Source organism: Stigmatopora nigra, chromosome 15, assembly GCF_051989575.1.
Source record: "Stigmatopora nigra isolate UIUO_SnigA chromosome 15, RoL_Snig_1.1, whole genome shotgun sequence".
NCBI classification, from domain to species: domain Eukaryota; kingdom Metazoa; phylum Chordata; class Actinopteri; order Syngnathiformes; family Syngnathidae; genus Stigmatopora; species Stigmatopora nigra.
In genome coordinates, this window is record NC_135522.1 from 229,102 (window position 1) to 245,687 (window position 16,586).

Consider the following 16,586-nt stretch of genomic DNA (forward strand, 5'->3'; position numbering starts at 1 on the left):
GCAGAGTCTCGTTCAAAAGGCGTGGCTTTATATAACAGATCGATCTGGACCTAACACCTCATACAGAAGCAAGAGGAAGAAAGGTAACTCAATACAGTTTACAAAGCACATATATAGCAATGATCTCCGTCCCTCTAAGTATGAGTGTGTGTGTGAAAAGACCCCCTATGACCCCACACATGGGTCATTCTTTTAACTCATGTCTGTCGGCAGTAACTTCTCTTTCTCTGAGCCGAGGGGGCCATAACTTCTGGTAACACAAACAAAACTGGAAAAAGGAGTGAGACACTAGGGTTCACATTGGTCATTCTAAGATAACGGAACTGAAAGTAACTTCAGCGTCTATGCCATAAAGTATAGATATCTCATTATTTACGCGATAAATCATACAGGGTTTAACAAGCGGCTGTGTTCCACATAGTGAAGTCGTAAAAGCACTATTAAACATATATATAGTGGTTCAGCCTTAGTTTCATTTGCTTACTTATTAATGTATTAGTAAGTTGCATAATTGTCGTTAGTTAACATTTTAATATATAATTCCAACAATCCCTCTCTTGATCCCAGAAAGTTCTGGGATCACATAAACAAGCGGAGAGGGGAAAATCAACAAAGTTACTCCAGGGCGTCTAAGACGTCAGAAGAGACAGGAGGGGGACACGACCCTACATATGAACCAGAGTTAACTAGAAGTGACATCAAATAGGCCGGAGGTGGCCTTAGATCACATTTTTCAAGGGCCGTCGAGATTAGACGTTCGGACAGACGACATAAACAGGGAATACAACAACAACCACACGTGACCAGAATGGCGGTGAATACAGCAAGGGAGAGTAAGACGGATGAGACAATGCCTTTAAATTTACCGAACCATGCGCCCATTGTGTCATCCCACCATGCAGTGTCGACCTTCGAATGAGATTTTAATTCGACAGAGAAAGAACGCAGCTTAAGTTGACTTCCGTTGCAGCCCCAACGGGAGCTGATGGCTCCATGGCAGTGTTCAGTCTGAAAGGCAAATCAGAGTTGCGTCTGGGCCTCCGTTTGGTGGATGAGCCAACATGAGGGAGACTGGAGGCCCTCACACGGGCCTTGTGGGGATCAGGAGAAATGGGAGGCGGCGTTGTGGGATCTATGGGAAATGGCGACGCACTGGATACAGGGTTGGCGCTATCGGTGTCGTTGGCTTGGAGTGCTCCCCATAGGTATGATTGGGGGTCGCCTCCGGAAGCTGCATCGCCCACACCAAGGACGATGAAGGGTATTATGAATATTATGGTACAGACGACGATGACCAGGACCACGGTCGGGTTGAGACTCCGTCTGGATGCTGTAGCCCAAGGGGGTGCTTGTTGTCGGGATCAACTGGAACTCTCCGACGGAACATCCTGAAGCGATGACTGTTGGGCCGGGGGAGGCCGGCCGACGGGAGCAGGTGAGCACTGCGACTTGTGGAACCAGGTGTCTCCTTTGCCTTCCAGCCGGTAGGCGTGCGTAGTCCTTTCCACCACTCGATATGGACCAGACCAACGAGGCTCGCTCCACTTCCGCCGGTACACCTTCAGGAACACCTGAGTGCTGTAGCTTTCTACTTTTCCCTGGGACTGTAGCACGGTATCGTCTCGTTTCTTGACTCGAATCTCTGGGAGCGGGCCGTTCAGCCACACTCAGGCTGCCACTGATAGTACAGTCACAATGATGAGGGTGGCAGCGACTTTCATTTTGGCTTCTGTGTGGGGGTGTAAAAACTATGAGAGGTCAAGGTTAGGTGAAAGGTGCTCGTGGCAGGTGAGTAGACGTCAGATGATTTTTTCACGGACAAGGGTTTTGGAACCGCCCGATTTCCAGTCTACTCAGAGTCACCGTTGTCTCGAACTACTTTGACTTGGGATTGGTGTATCCATGTCGACCTCTCTTTACTGCGGTGGGGGTGGTGAGTTGAACCACGAAGGGGCCTTCCCAACGTGGCGAGGACCAGGATTTCCATTTTATGACTCAAATCAGGATCTGGTCACCATACTTCACCACCTCCTGCAGGATAGACAAAAAGATCACGGCAGCTTACATGTTCTTTGACAAGTTTATCGGTTTCTTGGTTTTATTGTACCATTTGTGCGCTCTTTAAGTCCCACGGTCTTTTGGACGTTGCACTTGTTGTTGTTATTGTTGTTGTTAGGCCATCCAGATGTTTAGGGGTTACCCTCAGTCGCACTCGTGAAGGTTCCAACTTTGTCTCCCCGCTGCACTTGTTTGGGCCTCTGGGACATGGAACACGTGCTCTGCCATGTCCATCTTCCCCCTTGTTGAGACATGGCTCCTTCCAGGGCTCAATCTTGGAATAAATTCTTTGGTAGGCACGGTAGGCCTTTAGCTGTGAATAGGCCGTCTGTAGATTGTTCTGCTTCTTCATGTATCCATGCATCTTTTCTTTCTATGGTGCAATGTTTTTAAATCAATTAACACAGTTTTTTAGATCGACTTAGTTTTGTTGTTGTGTATGCTGTCTGGTAAGTGTTGTCTGCTGCTGTTTTAGCTGCTGTATTCTGTTGTTGTCTTCAGCGTGTGCTTAATATTTGCTTATCGCTATGTGGTTGGGCTTAAAATCCCAATGAACAAAAATCATAACAATCTTACTTAATTTCTAACTATATGCCTTATCAGTCAAAATTAAAAATGCTAGCTGGTATTCTATTTCGATCACTGCTTCCTTGTTAAGATCAATAAGTATATATCTATATATATATATATATATATATATATTTTTTTTTATTATTATTATTATTATTTTTTTTTTTTCTTGCAATTTCACAAATTAACTAATCATACCAATAATAGGAAAAATACAAAAAAACAAATCAGGCTGCTCTCTCCTCAGGAAAACAGCTTTTCCATTCTCTGCAACAGTTACATTCAAATCAATTAGTATTCAGAAACAAATGCACACATTTATAATTCTGAACAGAATTGCACCTACTAAAATGTAACCACCCCTTGTTTGTTAGGGCTAATAATTTTAGCATAATTGAGTCATTTAGAGCAATTAAATTTCATTACTTATAAAATGCATGCTAATCAAGTCCCAATTAATTCAATAATGTGTATCGCGTTGCATATTAAACTCAGTCGTTCAAAATTGAAAATATCCCAATCTAGTAGTCTCTTTTTTTTTTTTATCAAATGTCACATTGCATTGTCTTTGAGGTTTGCCAATCATCTCCTATAAAACTTTCTTAATCAATATTTTTCAATAGTCAGGCATAAAATTGAAATCCAGTTCCATTTCTATCAATTTTCTTTCTAGTTGTTCACATTAACTGTCTGTAAGAAGGTTTGGTCTCAATTGAAACGCTTTCACTCTTTTTATGGAGACAATAAAACCAATATAAAAAGTTCCTTATGGTTTATAGCATTGCTCCTCGAGCAATAATCTTTCCAATCAATATTGGATGCTTTCCATTACGTCTGATCGCGTCAATAAGCTTATCTTACCTGTCTCCTCAAACGTTTCAACTGAGAGAACCTCCTTACAGTGCAAAGATGGATCTGCATCCTCCGCTATTTTCATGTCTGCTGTTTGGTCAGCAACAGTTGTACGGACGTTCTCATTTTGGGTTGCTCGTGCGTCTTCTCCGTGTTTCCTGTTGAGAAGCACAGTCTTCTTCTGCCAACTCAAAATTAGTGTGTTTCTGTAAAGTTTTTCTTTTATGCAGATAGCCAGATTAGTCTAATCATCCAGCTCCAATCGTGAAGTGAATAATGGCGTTTGGTATGGTCTACTAAATAGGCTTTCCATATTTAACACAATTTGAATGCCATTATCACTATAAATCAATGGTACTTTGGAATTTCATATGATGCACTGCTTTTGTTCTTTCATTTCAGTGCTCCAAAATTTCACATTGCAGATTTGTTCCTCCAATTAATTCAATGCATTATCTTCAAAACATTTGTTTGGACTAAACAATTTTCCACAATTTTTTCATCGCCATCCAAAAAGGCTTATTGGCGACTTCAGAAATCGATTTCAAATTTCCAATCCTTCGCTGCCATCCCTGAAAAGGGCTTATTGGCGATTTCAGAAATCGATTCCAATTTGCAAAATCCTTTTCCACCTTGATATCTAACGGATTGAATACATCTTGGTGGTTGGCCAATCAAAAACACAAAAAGACAAACAACCATTCACACTCACAGACATCAGTGGTCTGTAATTTTTTATCACTAATCGTTCTCAAAAGAAATAGGTTAATGTCATTTGGTTAACATGAATTGTTTGATGCTTATGCAATCCGTTATATTCTAATAGTCATTAATATGACTTGCGCTAAAGCATATCTCATCTGTTCATGGGCGACCGAGACACATCATTCCGTGCACTGAATGATCTGTGATGCTCACACACTCCCAGAGAAATCATGCCTATCCTAAATTAATTATTTTATCTAAACTTGCCAGGTAATTTACCTAATAATTTGGAAAAAGGCCATTTATGCATTGTCTTTATGTTTGATATCATTAATATTGTTGATTTCCTCTGCCTCTGAATCTTTATCTCTCTCTGTTCCTCCTTTCTCCATCGCTTGGTGCGAGGCAAGCATTCCAGGAACCCCCCCGCACGTACCCTCCCTGTGTCCTTGGAGTTTGTAAAAGTTGCCTGGTACGAGTCTTTACGACGAGGGGGCGTAGGTGGGGGCTACTGTCTCTCAGCAGGCCTGGGATCTATCAAAGATTTTATGCTGGCGAGTTTCGGGGTGGGTTAGTAGGAGATGGGCTAGGGGAAAAGGCTTTTTTTTTTTTTTCCAGTTGGCGGCCATTTTTCCTTTGTCTCTATCGGCTTGGCCATTTTTTCTTCACGTGTGCTTTGGTTTTGAACGTTTTTCAAACAATAGTCAAATGTTACGCTATTAATTTATTTCTCTAGGTTTTTATTTTTTATTTTTTAGGGACGTCCCAACTATGGAGGCGTGGGTGTAATTTTGTAAACAAACCAAAACAGTAATTATCTTTGCAATATGAAGGAGAACACTATGATGTTATTCAATCTACACAAAGGAAAATCTGGCGATTTTCCACTACTTTCTCAACACAAAGAGAAAACACAAACATAAACAAAAATGACACACTACTACAACCGGCAACATATAACAAAATGGGATCCCACAGACAACAAATATGAGTAAATATGAACGTTTTTTAAGACCGAGTGCTCCAGGTTTGTAAACACAAGCTTTTAATGTTATCCTAGAGACAACAATGGTTCAGCTCCCTAAACCTTAAAAACCTTTCTACGGCCGGGCAAAGAGCGATAAACCCCATAAGAAAAACCTAACTATCGTTTTTTAATACCGAGTGTTCCAGGTTTGTAAACACAAGCTTTTAATGTTATCCTAGAGACAACAATGGTTCAGCTCCCTAAACCTTAAAAACCTTTCTACGGCCGGGCAAAGAGCGATAAACCCCATAAGAAAAAACCTAACTATCGTTTTTTAATACCGAGTGTTCCAGGTTTGTAAACACAAGCTTTTAATGTTATCCTAGAGACAACAATGGTTCAGCTCCCTAAACCTTAAAAACCTTTCTACGGCCGGGCAAAGAGCGATAAACCCCATAAGAAAAAACCTAACTATCGTTTTTTAATACCGAGTGTTCCAGGTTTGTAAACACAAGCTTTTAATGTTATCCTAGAGACAACAATGGTTCAGCTCCCTAAACCTTAAAAACCTTTCTACGGCCGGGCAAAGAGCGATAAACCCCATAAGAAAAACCTAACTATCGTTTTTTAATACCGAGTGTTCCAGGTTTGTAAACACAAGCTTTTAATGTTATCCTAGAGACAACAATGGTTCAGCTCTCAAAACCTTAAAAACCTTTCTACGGCCGGGCAAAGAGCGAAAAACCCCGTAAGAAAAGAAAGAAAGCCACACTTTTAGAACTACCGTTTCAGACAACACAAGGCAGGACAGTGAGTTTTTTTTTTTGCAGTACTCTAATTAAGAAGTACTATAAGCCAATTTGACACTTTTGACTGATTTTCAGTAACAGGGAGTGTCTTACCTTTTTGTTGTGGTCGACCTTTTCACTGTCCCGGCCTGGATCGCCGTTCACGTATCTGCAACTCCTCCAATGAATCCTGTCCGTGACGCCAATTGAAGTAGAAAGTTTGTTGTTGCCGTTAGCTAATTTCAATATTAGCCTGTTTCTACTTCCACAAGTTCTTTTAATTCATAAATGGAAAAAGTCAGCAGAGTCTCGTTCAAAAGGCGTGGCTTTATATAACAGATCGATCTGGACCTAACACCTCATACAGAAGCAAGAGGAAGAAAGGTAACTCAATACAGTTTACAAAGCACATATATAGCAATGATCTCCGTCCCTCTAAGTATGAGTGTGTGTGTGAAAAGACCCCCTATGACCCCACACATGGGTCATTCTTTTAACTCATGTCTGTCGGCAGTAACTTCTCTTTCTCTGAGCCGAGGGGGCCATAACTTCTGGTAACACAAACAAAACTGGAAAAAGGAGTGAGACACTAGGGTTCACATTGGTCATTCTAAGATAACGGAACTGAAAGTAACTTCAGCGTCTATGCCATAAAGTATAGATATCTCATTATTTACGCGATAAATCATACAGGGTTTAACAAGCGGCTGTGTTCCACATAGTGAAGTCGTAAAAGCACTATTAAACATATATATAGTGGTTCAGCCTTAGTTTCATTTGCTTACTTATTAATGTATTAGTAAGTTGCATAATTGTCGTTAGTTAACATTTTAATATATAATTCCAACAGAAGTCTATTTATTTTTCTTTGTTTCACTAGGTTTTTCTTATTTAAACCTAGGGCTTTTTTTTCCCCACACCATCAGTCATTTTGACTGGGAGGGGTGAATGAATGACACTTTGTAATGACATTCATTACTACTTCATTATACTATGAGCATTCATGGCCGGTTTAAATAGATAGCGGAAAATTGGTTGAAGACAAAAAATGTGAATAAAGGCTTACCTGAAGCTCAATTTATTTTGTGTTGCATATTTACAGGAAATCAAAATATGCTTGAATGAAATGAAAATAACACAGATCAATCCAGAATGATGCTACACGTGTCACAATCCAATACGTTTTAACCCTATTTAACTACAGAGACATCATAACAAGAGTGCACAAACACAAAACACTGCCAAAAGCTAATTGTGTACAATGTCAACCTTTAGGCTCATTTAAAATGAATAAAATAAAACATATTACTTTGTGCTGCTGATTTGACCTGCTGCTATATTTAGCACAAGCCACAAGTGGATTGCCTCGCGAACAATAAAACCGGACATAAAGCGCGATATCGTTCCATACAACTAACGAAGCCAACCCGAGTGTGCAATACATTTGGCGTAGCTCCAGCAGGAAAGGAAAATGAACTTAATGTACACTACTCCCACCATGAGATGATCTTTTAGAGCACTTTTCTTTTCCTAAAGGTATCGTTGACCTTTGGCTAAGACCCACTCTGCCTTAGTTACTGTTGCTAGCATGGCGACAGCGTCTGCACTCCCTGAAGGAATGTTATCAAATTTGGAGAAAAATGATATTTCAAGCATAAGCAGCAGCATGAAGGCTCTGCTCTGCTTTATACGCTTTGTGATTTTTCACGGTGGAAAAAAAACTAATTGAAATGGACACTCGTGCCAATGACATATTTTATGTTGTAACAACATATGGCCTTCATTAAAACATTTTCTCATTTTTAGTGCAAGCTCGCTTTAGTCCAAACCCGCTTATATAAAAAAATCTTAAACGATGTATAGCACTCAAATACGAACATCCGTGTGTGAAAAAAGTAATAATAATAATAATAGCAAGTCTTGTTTTGTTTGGGCATGACGATCCACTTATTGATTACATGTAGTATTTAGTCCAATTTGGTCTTGGTGGGAAACAGTGCCCCCGTGCGTCCAAGAACGACGACTACACGCCGGCTGACTGCTGTCAACTAGCGGAGGCGAGTGGAAGTACCGTAAAGGTCAACAAAACATCTGGCATTTTAAGGGGCCCGCGGGCGGCCTAGCGAAAGGTCGCTCGCGCTACCTGTGGACCGCTTGGCGTTCAGAAGGCCACGTCCACGCCGCAGTCGTAGCGTCCCTTGGCCTGGGTGATTTTGGCGGCCAGCAGCAGGAGCAGGCCGGCCGTCAGCTCCAGGGCGAAGGAGATCCAGGCCAGGGCGAAGGACCAGCCGAAGGAGACGTCCACGAAGGCCAGCTCCTCCGGGGCCACCACCCGCCGGAACTCGTCCATGGCCTTGCTGGAGTAGCGGATGTACAGGCTTACCCCCGTCAGGGTAAAAAGACCTATCCCCCCCCCCAAAAAAGAGGAAAAACAACTTAGGAGAAACTTCTTACATTATATATCAATATTAAATCACATATTCTTAACAGCAATAATTAACGGGACTTGTTTCGCGTTGACGAGCGATATTCAAATAATAAAGTCTATCACTTTAGTAGTCCAATCCAGCTAGCAGACGAAGATGAGGTTTCTATTAACGTTGACGTCGTGGAAATGGGCCCACTGTTTGGTTTCCAGAGCGCAGAGTCCATATCTTTGTATACCATCTCCTACAAGGGTGACATTTACAGGCTTCTGAATTTGGCAGAGCATTTTAGGCAAAGGCTCTTCTGAGACAAGCCCTTAAATAAATACAAAAAATCAATTTATAAGACAATAGCAGTTAATGCGATAGTAAAGGTCAATATCACGCTTATTGGGCGGGAGGTCAATTTCTTTTAATCTACTTTGCAGCAATTTGTCAGTGGAAAATGACTAATACCTCATTAAGAAAAAAAATCTCGAGTTGCGTGCTGACGCCGAGCCCAAACATTGTCATAAAGTCAGTCATTTTTCAGCGTTATATCTGCTTGGAGCTCTTTAGACGGCTCAATGACCTGATCAGGGTCGACAGACACATTTGGGGAAGGCAAAGTCTCCACAATGGAAACGATTTTGCCTTCGGGGCGCTCCAGCAAATCACACACTTGAGGCAGCGTGCGTTTCCTGACAAAATCATAACCAAAGTACTCATTGAGGATTTTATCAATGAGTTGGCCAGAAAGAATTTCATTGGACGCGGAACCTTCTCCTTCGGCTGCCTTTTGAAAATGGATTTTTCTTCCAATTTGCTCATCTCAAGGGACAGCGGAGAGGCACAAGGCCAAAAAATTCTCTCAAACAACATGTTCAAGCGCCCTTGAAAAAAAAAAAAAAAAACCCAACCATGAGTGAGTACAAGGCATCACCAGCTCTTCTCCAGATAGTAAAAGATGTGCCTTGTTGTTCATTTTGAAGGACAGCGGCAAAGCCAAACACATTTTTTTTGGAGCAAAGTTTGAAAAGATATTTCCGCTATTTCTTAACGGAGACACATTCAAGTGCTCTTGAAAAACAAAGAAAAACATGAGGACAAGGCATCATGTGCTCTTCTCGAGATGTGCATTATTTAGTTGCATCCTAGGAAAATGTTACAAAACATTCAGAAGATTGAAGGGGCCCATTTGTGCTCTGGTTTGACGTCTTCACTTTCTTTACGGACCTTGCTTTCATCAGATTAAAAAAAAAAAAAAAAAAACAGTCTGTAGTAGACGACGAGCACGCCACGTCTTGTTTGTTGACCCTAACTCTTGGCAGGACCAAGACATTTTCCCACTATCTTGTAGGTGTTATCTTGTCTTTTTAACATGATGAATATGCATCGTCAGGGGCACGGCAAGGAGACATCCTTTTCACAAAACAAAAATCAAGCTTCACCAACTCAACCGCCAATTTACAGTTTTCCCAAAAAGGCGGATGCTGAAGGTCTTTTGGCCACTGGAAATTAATTGCTGGCGACGAGCCAAAGAAAAATGTTTTTCCGCGGGGAAAAAAAACATATTTAGCATTTCGGCGGAGCGGACTAATTGGATTTCAATTCATCACAACAGTTTGTTTTTCCTTCAAATCTGAATTTCAGGGACCGTGGAGACACTTAAGGTCTATTTTTGGTCATGAGCAATCATTGTTTTTTTTTTCAGTATTATTCTTCTCCATGATTATATATATAGCCAGAGACGGAAATCGGGAGGGGGGGGTGCACCGGCCAATCCCGGGGCAATTATTGAATCCAATTTTCCCCCCCAAGATGGCTCGCCTAGTTCGCCATTTGCTAAGCGAGCGGACATGGACAGAGTTTGGCAATTATCTTGGCGTCAAACATGACTCACGCCCCCCGCGGTCTTTTACCCGGCCACCCGCCGCGTTAGCCGAGGATCGGCCATGCTGAAATGGAGCGGGGCCCCGACAAAAGGAGAATTGGAAATTACGTGGAGCAGCTTCTTGGCACCGAGCACAGAAAAGAAAAGATTGGCCCGGCCGCCCCCACGCCAAGACTTAAACGGAAGCGATACGGACGATGCTGACGTACTGCAAGTGAGGAAGTAGAGGGCGGTTCCTCGCAGCAGCCGGGGGCTGGCGGCCATGGAGCTGACCAGCCCCAAAATCCATCCCAAAACCAGCAGCACCAAACCCAGGGGCAATACGATAACCACCGCTTTGTGCAAGCCTGAAAAGAAAAAGAAAAGAGTGTTTTAGGGGATGCTACATTTTCCTTCATGTGTCCAATGCTTTCATTTGTTGGAGGAGGCGCTCACTGATTCATCATCAATGGTCAAAAGTTTGCACTTTGACGGCCCGTATTTGAAATAGGTCCGAAAAAAAGTTTGGGGCTGGCTTTGACAGTTTATACCAGGCAGATTTTCATTTTGCAAGCCATGCAGCACACACACATACTTGAATAGTATAGTTGAATCGATGGGGGTTGGGTCGCTGCGGTTGGGGAGGGAAGGAGCAGCTTTTGGTTGGAGTGGTCCTGGACCGAGCGAGCTGACTGACCAACTTTGAAGGAGCGGGGGTTGGGATGCGACAAGCAGCTGACGCCAATCCACTGATTGCACTCGCACCATACTTAGTATTGCAGAGAGTTACGCCCTGTCCAGGTTGAAACCAAAGCACTCACTTTTAATTAAATGCCTAGTATTAGGGGATGCTTTAGCTTCATATGTCCATACCTATCAGTTTATATGTTTTCCCATATTTCATACGTTTTTTTGAATCATTTCCATTTTTAAAAGTAGTTTTTTGGTCCAAGCATCTCAATTTCGGCTCCTTTTTGGGTGGGCAACATTTTTGGCCCTGGAGGGACGCTGCACTTGCAGTTTTTTCTTCTTCTTCTTCAGCGCAGAACCATGTATTCAAAGTTGAATCAACGGGGGTTGGGTTCGGTGTGGGAGGAGAGTGGGGGTAGCTTTTCCTTCCGAGCTATCCAGCAGCGACCGACTGAGCTGACTGACAAACTTGAAGCACAGCGGGGGTTGGCCTGTGACGAGCAGCTGACTCCAATCCACTGATTGCACTCGCAGGACACTTTAGTATTGTGGAAAGCTTTCCTCTTTAGAAATTGAAACCAAAACACTCACTTTTGGCCTTTTTTTTTTTAAATTTTGCCCAGCCCTGTTAAACAAATGCCTAGTCTTATGGGGTGCTACATTTTCCTTCATATGTCTAATGCTTCAATTTCTTGGAGACGCTCACTGCAGCGAGCGAGCTGAGAAGGTTGAAGGAGCGAGCGGGGGTTGAGCTGCAAGAGGAGCAGCTGACGCCAATCCACTGATTACACCTGTGTCACACTAGTATTGAGGAAAGCTTTTCTCTTTAGAAGTTGAAACCAAAGCGCTCACTTTTGGCCCTTTGGTTTTAGTTTGCATTCAAAATCTGTTTTTCTGAGGCTTTTTTTTTCTCCACGCATTTTGAACCGTATTTTGCTGTTGCAAAAGAGCAACAAAGCAAATCCAGCGGTGGTGATCCACAAGGGTCAATGCTCATCCCATCATTCATGCTCATGTTTCGGTGCGCCCAAGCCAATTTGAGCGGCGGGAGGGAGGGAGGGAGGCAGGGAGGCAGGGAGGGAGGCAGGGAGGCAGTGAGGGAGGGAGGGATGGGCGGACGAAGGGATGGCTTTCAATACGATGGTGATAGCTGGGATCTCGTGGAAAAACAAATCCAAATACTCACCCAGAAGGTGGCGCTCCACCTCAGACAGGGCGGACATGTTTGCGCTGAAAGACGAGATGATGGACGTCTTGTTGGCTCCTGAAAATCAACAAAGAAGATGAAATTTGGATGGATGGAAATCACCTCATTAAAACATATTGCCAGCCATTTATTTTTCAGCGTTTTACAGCTGCTTTTTGTCACTTTTGGTGGAAATGACAAAGTTCTAACTCAAGTGATGAAAAAAATGGAAAAAGACAGGACACAAGGGACTATTGGATTGCTCAGGGGTGGGCAAACTATTCCACTGTGGGCCGTCCACAGTGGGTGCGGTTCTTTTTGTGGTATTCAGAGAAAAAAACATGGCAAATGCTACATTTACATTTGAAAGAAAGAAATGAAGGAATAAATCAAATGGAAAAACTTGTGTGAAAAGGACTTTCCTAATGCAGCATTGCAAAAGTGTCCGTAGGTACCTTCATTGATCCGCCACAGCCCGGAATAAGAACTCAGCTCCGCCGACTCATAGTTGGGTTTATTCACATCGATAATGTACCAATAATCGGTTCCGATGGACGCGGCGAGGAGGCAAAAGCTCAGCAGACCCGACAATCCGGCACCCAGGACCACCAGGCCGTACCTCATCTTGACAACGGAACACCTTACACAAATTGTCGCCACATTTTCCCCAAGGAAAAATATAGAACCAAATAAAATAAAATAAAAACAATAACAACTGACACTGACTTGTAAAAAAAAAAAAACGGAGTCCACACGTTTCTCCCCGTCTCTTTTGAGCGGACAATATTCCGAGAAAGAAAAGAATACTTTTTGCTGAGCTCCTCGCCTGCAAAAAGAATCCAATAAAACACAAATAGAGAGAGAGAGAGAGGAAAAAGCTGCTAGATGTACGAGTGGGCTGGAGGTCACTGACAGGTACGGTAGGTACGATAGGTGGGTGATCTCTTACTGGACGGCGCTTGCGAATATGTGTCAAAAGCCCGGAGGAAACGCTACTGTGTCCGTTAACGCCTTCAAAGTAAAAGTCGTCACTATGAATTGACGGTTTTTTTTTCCAAATTGAATTTACGTTCTTGGTTTACGCGATCACACAAAAACATGTTAAAAATACTTGCTCTTTTGTAGTTGCTTTGAAAATTCTGGTCATGAAACGCGTGACAAATGAAAGTTGAAGACTAAGCAATATTGGATTTCAATTTAAAAGTAAGACTTTTGGGGAATGTATTCTCGTCACGCTTCCGGTGTTGGTGTTGGCTGTCTGAAAGACAAGGCAAGCAAGGTCATTCCAAATGTTCTACTTGGCATACAAATTTGTCATCAAAATGTTAAAAAAAGGGTGAATTTGGAAGTAGAAAATGATTCGGGAAAGTCACACAAAATAAACTGGAATAAAGTCATGCATTGCTTATCCCAACTGGAAGGGAAACTAGAAGGATTTGAATCTCATTAGTCAACATCAATGTTGTTACTTTTAACAAGTCCCCTTTGAAGGAATGCAGGAGTTTGTTTGCTATTCATTTCAATGCCGTTAAGCACTTTCCTTTTTCATCCCAAACATTCAACCATGCACATCAATACGTACGGCACATTGCCCGAGTATAAATATATACGTATATAAATAAAATTGTTGTCATAAACTCCCCCCTGATAAGCAGTGCAAGGCTGTCAATAAAAAAATACCCAGAAAAATGCCAAAGTATTGCATTTTTTTTTCTTCTTCATTGACTGGCTATTGGCTTGGTCCGCCTTGACGAATGTCCTGAGTCAGAGGAAGTCGATTGCTGCTAGAAATGGCAGAGCAATCCACACCGCAGCAGTTTTAACAGTCCTTTTTGGACAAAAAGTCACCATTTTTTCTCACTTTGACTGGGCCTGTGTAATTTTTTTTCCCACTCTGTCACTCGTCACGTAAAAAGCACCACTGATGGTCTAGAAAATACAGTCCTTTCATTTTGCATCCTGTGGCTTGACTCGAGCACAAATTATAGGCGAAATTATACGGTCTTTCGGGGAGGGAGCATCCATAGAATAAGCACAAAGGTCTTATATTTTCACCGAGTGCTCCTTTTGTCCTTTTTCTTTTTTTTTTTTTTTTTGATTTTTCTTTCCACGACTAAGTAAGCCATCTGCCTAATGAGCTGCGGCGTCGCCTTTGGAGGCAATGGGCAGCTTTGGCGTGCATGCTTGATTTCTAGCCTTTATTTGCTCCCGCCCAGCTTTGACGAGAGAAGATGCTTTTGGAAAGGAGCCGCTCGGGCGGACGAGGCTGATCGTCAGCCCGTTCACGTACGGCCCACTATTCAGTGACGGCCTGGAAGAAAAAAAAATGGAAAACATCATCAATTGGAGTGTTGTGACTTGAATGCTTCATTTCGCTCCTACAAAACAAAGAGAAAAAGGGAAAATCAAAGGAGGCATTTGAACAAAAGCCATCAGTCGCTTGGTAGAACGACAACCAATTGACACCACAATAATGATAACACCTTTTAGTCAGTTTGCCCAAAAACGTTGGGTGTCCAACTCAGTTTGGGTGAACGAGACATGAATCCTTGTCAATGGCCGCTGTCACTTCCTTGCCATTTTACGGGTCATTCCCTGTCAATTTTGAGCCTTTTGGTGGGAGTTACTGGGTTGGTTCCAGTTGCCTTTGGCTGGTTTGTGGCATTTCCTAGGGTTTTGGGCCATTTGGGGTTGTTCACCCATTAGCCGCCATTGACAAGGCCATTTTGACTGCAGGGGCGGGCCCAAAGAACAAATGTGACTGCGGATACGAAATTGAGCAAAGTGCACACACTCCACACAAATTGCTGCTTTTACGGCGCTTGCGTGTACAAAATAAAAGCCTTTGATTCTTAATGTACCCTAGGATAGAGCTCAAAAGTACAAGGAAAAAGCCCACGGGCCAAATCGGGCCACACCCACTAATGCGGGGTGAAGCTATGCTGTTAGCCGTCTCCGTTTGTTGATGAACCATCGGCCCGTCATCGTTCACTTACAAAATGTGTAAATGAATTGTTGACGGTGGCTCTGGCAGTGGCCGTGAAAAGAGCTTTATTCGCGGTTGTTGTAGTGCTGCGGCTTCTCCCGTGTCAAGATGGAGCCGCCGCTTGATTGGCAAAGAGAGCAAAGGGTCGACGGAGGCTTTCTCGGAGGAGGAAAGGAAAAAAAAAACAGAAATCAAAATGGATGACAACACCCCAGTAAAGCAATCTACCGCTTGTGCAACACACAAGACTCTTGTCTTGATTTCCAGCCCACCCTCAAAAAGAAAGTGGCCATTTTAGCACGTTAAGTCTGGACGAGGCGATACTAACGACGACAGCCTCTTCCTGTTTAATTTGTGAGCCACGCATAATTTATTCATACAGCCAGCTCTGGACCAGCTTTTTTTTTTATTTTTTCTTGGGCAAACGCGTACGTGGGCTATTTTTTCGCGAGCGAGCAAGAGAGAAGAACGTTTCTTTCGTTTTTTTTTTTTGCCATTTCCACGCTTTTGTTATCGCGGAAGCCAATGCTATCGTTTGGAAGGAATTCAGGGGGAAAAAAAACGTATTGCTCACTCGGCAAAGGTGCTAAAAATCGAGGTGTTGTCTATTCACGAGAAATGTGGGTGTGGAAAAAAACACCTTATGGAGCCAACGGATGACACCTTAGAATAACGGGACACAACTCGCTTTTATTTGCTCCGATATTGACTAAAAAGTCGGAAATCAATCTCGGCCAGGGTCAAACGTCGCCGCTCTTTTTATGAGCTTCTTCACTGGCTCGGTTTACGACGGTGCGTCGTTCCTGGTTGGCACGAAAACCAAAGTCTTTAACCGTGGACTTGCGACACCAACGCAGTCAAAAGGGCACCTAATCCTCCTTCAATGAACCCTTTGGCGTGCAAATGATGGCCCATGAACCTTCCTTCGTTGGGGCCTGGCCATCCGAATGCAGAAGTACTCACCATTTAGCATCCTTGCTGTGATTTTCAAAAGAAAGATATTTTTCTGGTCTCTTGGGTGAGCCCGGCTTTCCGTTCATTTTCACGCTTTGGCGCATCTTCTGCCGCTCGCCCACATACGTGGCCTTTGGGCATTAACGGGTGGCTGAAAGAAGAGCATCCATTTAACGCTGCCTGGCCTCCGATTGGAAGAGGGAATGGCCGCCCTTCACCTCCACGCCACTTTCGGTTCTTTATCGGTCAGAAGCAGCGGTGGGACATTTCGGTTCTTTATCGGTCAGAAGCAGCGGTGGGACAAACGTGTCCGTACCGGACGGGCCCCTCCAGGGCGGCCGAATGGTTCCCGGTGGGCCCCTAGCTCCGGACCAACGGACCAACGGACCAACGGACCAGCGGCCGAGCGCGCCGGATGAAGAAATCTGGCCTAAAATAATTAAGCTCGGGGAAAATGGTGGTCGCGGAGCGTCGATCGATTGCGCTTATCTCGTAGCCGCGTGGCAGCGGGTCGCCGTCGTGGGATGGACTTGGGCCACAGTGCAATAAATA

The 16,586-nt window shown here is 43.3% G+C and overlaps 1 protein-coding gene and 1 long non-coding RNA gene across 3 annotated transcripts; both read right to left on the reverse strand.

Annotated features, from left to right (window-relative positions):
• Positions 1–6: 6 nt before the first annotated feature.
• LOC144208963 (uncharacterized) lies at positions 7–4,608 on the reverse strand. Its single transcript, XR_013328952.1, has 2 exons — positions 1,092–4,608; positions 7–1,038 (listed from the first exon to the last, which is right to left on the reverse strand). It is a non-coding gene; the product is annotated as an uncharacterized LOC144208963 (long non-coding RNA).
• A 2,394-nt stretch (positions 4,609–7,002) lies between these two features.
• On the reverse strand, positions 7,003–13,034 carry LOC144209098 (transmembrane protein 235). Of its 2 annotated transcripts, XM_077735307.1 has the most exons (5): positions 12,550–12,859; positions 12,095–12,172; positions 10,449–10,586; positions 8,084–8,343; positions 7,003–7,988 (listed from the first exon to the last, which is right to left on the reverse strand). In XM_077735307.1, the coding sequence occupies exons 1-4, from the start codon at positions 12,716–12,718 to the stop codon at positions 8,102–8,104; spliced, it is 627 nt and encodes a 208-aa protein (XP_077591433.1). In that variant the 5' UTR covers positions 12,719–12,859; the 3' UTR covers positions 7,003–7,988; positions 8,084–8,101. The 2 variants fall into 2 exon arrangements, with proteins under 2 accessions (XP_077591433.1, XP_077591434.1); XM_077735308.1 differs by having other exon boundaries at positions 7,003–8,343; positions 12,550–13,034.
• Positions 13,035–16,586: the final 3,552 nt, after the last annotated feature.